General features: G+C 36.2%; 1 protein-coding gene across 1 annotated transcript; it reads left to right on the forward strand.

The window, feature by feature from the left end:
• The first annotated feature begins 983 nt into the window (after window positions 1-983).
• Window positions 984-3,630, forward strand: LOC122661044 (beta-glucuronosyltransferase GlcAT14A-like). Its single transcript, XM_043856347.1, has 4 exons — window positions 984-1,559; window positions 2,381-2,456; window positions 2,824-2,939; window positions 3,041-3,630. Exons 1-4 carry the CDS (start codon window positions 1,028-1,030, stop codon window positions 3,589-3,591), a joined length of 1,275 nt encoding a protein of 424 aa, XP_043712282.1. The 5' UTR covers window positions 984-1,027; the 3' UTR covers window positions 3,592-3,630.
• Window positions 3,631-3,970: the final 340 nt, after the last annotated feature.

The raw sequence follows: 3,970 nt of genomic DNA on the forward strand, positions 1-3,970 counted from the left end.
GACTTCCGAGGAACTAGCTCACTTTTTTTTAACAAAAAGAAAGTTTTATTTTTTAACAACCAATTAGAATCCAAATAAAACACGCTTCCTTTATTTTCAACGAGTCCCTCTCTCATGAGCAGCAACAAAGACATTTCTTTTCTTTTTTTTTTGTAAATGGCAAGCAACGAAGACTTTTCAACTAGAAGAAAAGGCCACCATCCAACTCAAATCCCTCTATCACGCTTCCTTTATTTTCAGTGGGTCCTTTTCTCTATGTGTAGCAAATAGTCATAATTTCAATGTTCAAAATCTCTCTCTACCAGTATTCTTAGAATTTGGTCAGGTAGTTTTACCTTCTCAAAGTCTAAACACCTTTTCTCCTTTGAACCTGACCTTACTACCTTGATTATCCTCGTTCTTTTAGATTCCAATTGTGAATGGTTCTAATAGAAAGAAACCTGACATTTTTCTTCTCTTTTGCTTATCACCAGTTGGTTTTTTTAGATTTTTGCACAAACTTAGTTTGTTCTCTGCCTTACTTCAGTGCTGTTGGTGGGTAAGATTGGATTAAGCAATCTGTCTTGTTCGCTGCTTTATATTAGAGGTAATAACAAAACTTTGCAGATACTTTGCTGAGTATTCCATAGGCGTGTTCTGGATTTTGGGGCTCAAAATATCATCTGTTACTAAGATAGTGGTATCTGTTTTTGTTTCACTTTATTGCGTTCGAGTATTGAATTATAAAGGTTTAGAGACTGAATGTTCTATCTTTTTTTCGTTTCTGTTCTAGAAAGCATGATCATATCATGGCAGTTGTAAAGCAATTTAAGCATTCGATTTGGTTGGTATGAACTAGTTTCCTGATTTAAATCAGGTCTGGACGTAGGTGCAATTTTGACAGCTCAGAGATGGTGTAGATCTTCATATACTATTCCTGATAATTTTTGCTCCAAATTCAACAAGTTCAAAAGTTCTACATTTGCAGGCAGACAGCTGTTGAAATATCTGAATTTTATTATTTCGGATTGGTTTGTCTCTACAACCGATGAAGATATACAGAATTACTTCATGGATTATGGGTTTTTCTTCTGGGGTTCTGGTTTTTGGGTTGGGCTTAGTACTGTTGGGAGCTTTTTACAGTTCTTTTTTTCAAGATGAGTTTTCGGACATAAGCAATGAAACCGTTGAGTTGCCACCTGCAGCTCCATTTGTATCAAAAGGGTCTGGCTTCCCACCAGTTCTCGCTTACTGGATCTCTGGTTGTAAAGGAGACAATGGGAAGATTTTGAGGCTTTTGAAGGCAGCTTATCATCCTAGAAATCAATACATTTTGAGTCTTGATGCTAGTTCCTCAGATGATGAAAGAAGAAAATTAGCTCTGTCAGTTCAATCTGAAAGGGTCTTTCAAGCTTTTGGTAATGTTAATGTTGTTGGCAGAAGTTATGCTCTTAACCTTATGGGATCCTCAGCTCTTGCAGCAACACTTCATGCTGCTTCACTACTTCTAAGGATCAATAGCGATTGGGATTGGTTTATCCCACTAAGTGCTTCTGATTATCCAATTATGACTCAAGATGGTAAGAAGCTAAAATAAAACTCCATTTTCACTTTCTTTCTTCAAATTATTAAGACTCGATCGCTTTCAATTTTAATCTCAACTTCTAAGAAAACAAATTGCTACAAACCTACAATTTGAGGTTATTTAGGTTATTTTCTTTAATTTAATCTGTCCTCTTACCTATCTGGGATTTATATGTGCCCAATATTAACAAGAGTACTATTGCCACAAACTGGTAATAATAATATTCATATGTTGATGAATGGGTTTCTGTTTGATCCTTCGATGGAACTCTGTGTCTCTGTACTTGGCACAAATTTAGTTCTTGGAGCTCATTTATACAAAACCATTTCAAAACATTAACTGAATTGGCTACGTTATTGAGTTCCTCTTGCTTTAAAACTGTCAAGCATCAGCTTTTATTAGTTTTTAAGGACTTTTATTTCGAGATGAAGCTTCTTCAATGGATCATTTAGGTTGGACTGTGTTAGCCTTTCCCTCCATTGAACTCTGTACTGACTTGAATTGAGTTCTTTAGAAACCCTAACAGGTTTCCATGTGTTCACTCTGCCCTATATATGTAGTAGAAAAGCAACTTGGCAATGGAAGTTTGATCTTAGAAATGTCCCTATCAAGAAAAGGAAGCTAGTAAATATGTTCATCTTTCAAGGTTCTTTCTCGTTTAGGTGATTTCGATACTTTTAAGCATATTCACATTTTACTTTCTCCCAAGTAATTTTACAGATGAACTTTGAAAGAAATCAACCAAATCCACTATTGTTGATGTGAACCATGAACTCAGTTACTCATCATGTTAGAAAACACTGTGTTTCTTTGCAGATCTCCTTCATGCCTTCACATTCTTACCAAGGGATCTCAACTTCATCGACTACACCACTAACTCAAGGTGGAAGAAGTACTAACCTCTGTTTCAGACTTCTTAGTTCAGGATTGGTAGGCCACACGCCAAAGAAATCTTTGGGAGCATAAAATGAGCAGGATTGACAACCCAAATCTTCTCTTCTGTAAAATCTAACATATACATTAACAAAAGAAGCAGTGGGAAGATTATTATAATAATTATCCGACTGGAAACAGTTTTAAGATTTTAAGCCGAAGATCTCACAGGTGACAGATTTTGAAGAAAAGCCATGGCCTCTATGAGTGTTTACTATAAGTAGAACTAAAACAGGAAGCTTATGCTACTTTTTTCTTTTTTTAATGAAATATGAATCCTCCCTTAACCATTTTCAATATCTACAGTGTGAATTAATTTGGTGCAGGAGGCAAGGGATGAATCACATTGCCATGGACCCAAATCTTTATTTTAAAGAGAATACACAGATTTTCTTTGTTTCTGAAGCCCGAGCAATGCCAGATGCCTTCCGGATATATGGAGGTCAGTTTCTGTAGGAAATGTAAGGACTAGATAAAATTTACAGAATTTTGAAGCTCACTAACTAGGTAAGTGTTTGATGATGTTTTTATCTTTTTGAGCAGGTTCTCCATGGTTCATTCTCAGCAGAGCCTTCATGGATTACTGTATACAAGGGTGGGACAACCTCCCAAGGAAACTACTCATGTACTTCACCAATGTAGCCTACCCTCTTGAATCCTACTTTCATACAGTTCTCTGCAACTCCCCTGAATTTCAGAACACCAGTGTAAACAATGATCTGAGGTTCATTGAATGGAGCAACCATTCAGATATGGAACTAAATTTCCTCAATCTGTCTCATTATGAAAGAATGGTACTAAGTGGGTCAATCTTTGCAAGACCATTTCAAGAAGGAAATCTTGTGCTTCAAAAAGTGGATGAAATCATACTGCAATGCCGGCCAGATGGATTTGTCCCTGGAAGGTGGTGTTTGGACACAGGAATGAATCAGACACTGGAGAATTCAAATTCAGATACAAATGAGGATTGTTCCTCAATCTGGGGAAACATTAATGAAGTCAAGCCAGGGCCCTATGGACTGAAGCTCCGAGCTATTTTATCTAAACTTGCAGATGAAGGAAGGCTAAGGTTAAGTCATTGTGATGCACTATGATACAAGAAGATTGCTTGTTTATAGCTAGAATATATATATTATATAAGAGAGAGAGAGAGAGAGAGAGATTGTACTAAGAAAATTATACTTCAAATTACCAATTCAACCCTGCTTGGCTAAGCAGAGTCAGTTAAGCTCGAAGTGGTGAGTTTTGAGTTTTGTCAAATAATTATGAAAAATTGGCCCATTGACCTGTTTTGTTTTTTTTTTTTTTTTTTTGTTTTTTTGTTTTTAGCAGAAACATAAATGTATGTAAGTTCTTCAACTCGAATTAGTCATAAACATTGATAATCCCAGGTGCACTGAGATGGGGGTGAATCAGTGTCTTCAAGAATTCTTCCAAACTCAATCCCGTAGCTATAACAATCACACACAAAGA

The sequence above is a fragment of the Telopea speciosissima genome, chromosome 5 (assembly GCF_018873765.1).
Source record: "Telopea speciosissima isolate NSW1024214 ecotype Mountain lineage chromosome 5, Tspe_v1, whole genome shotgun sequence".
Taxonomy (NCBI): domain Eukaryota; kingdom Viridiplantae; phylum Streptophyta; class Magnoliopsida; order Proteales; family Proteaceae; genus Telopea; species Telopea speciosissima.

Bases quoted from the DNA above. Each gene is read 5' to 3' on its own strand.
- LOC122661044 (XM_043856347.1), top strand. From the start codon at position 1,028: ATGAAGATATACAGAATTACTTCATGGATTATGGGTTTTTCTTCTGGG. The intron at 1,560-2,380 runs GTAAGAAGCTAA...GTTTCTTTGCAG, and splicing joins TCCAATTATGACTCAAGATG to ATCTCCTTCATGCCTTCACA. The intron at 2,457-2,823 runs GTACTAACCTCT...AATTTGGTGCAG, and splicing joins ACTAACTCAAGGTGGAAGAA to GAGGCAAGGGATGAATCACA.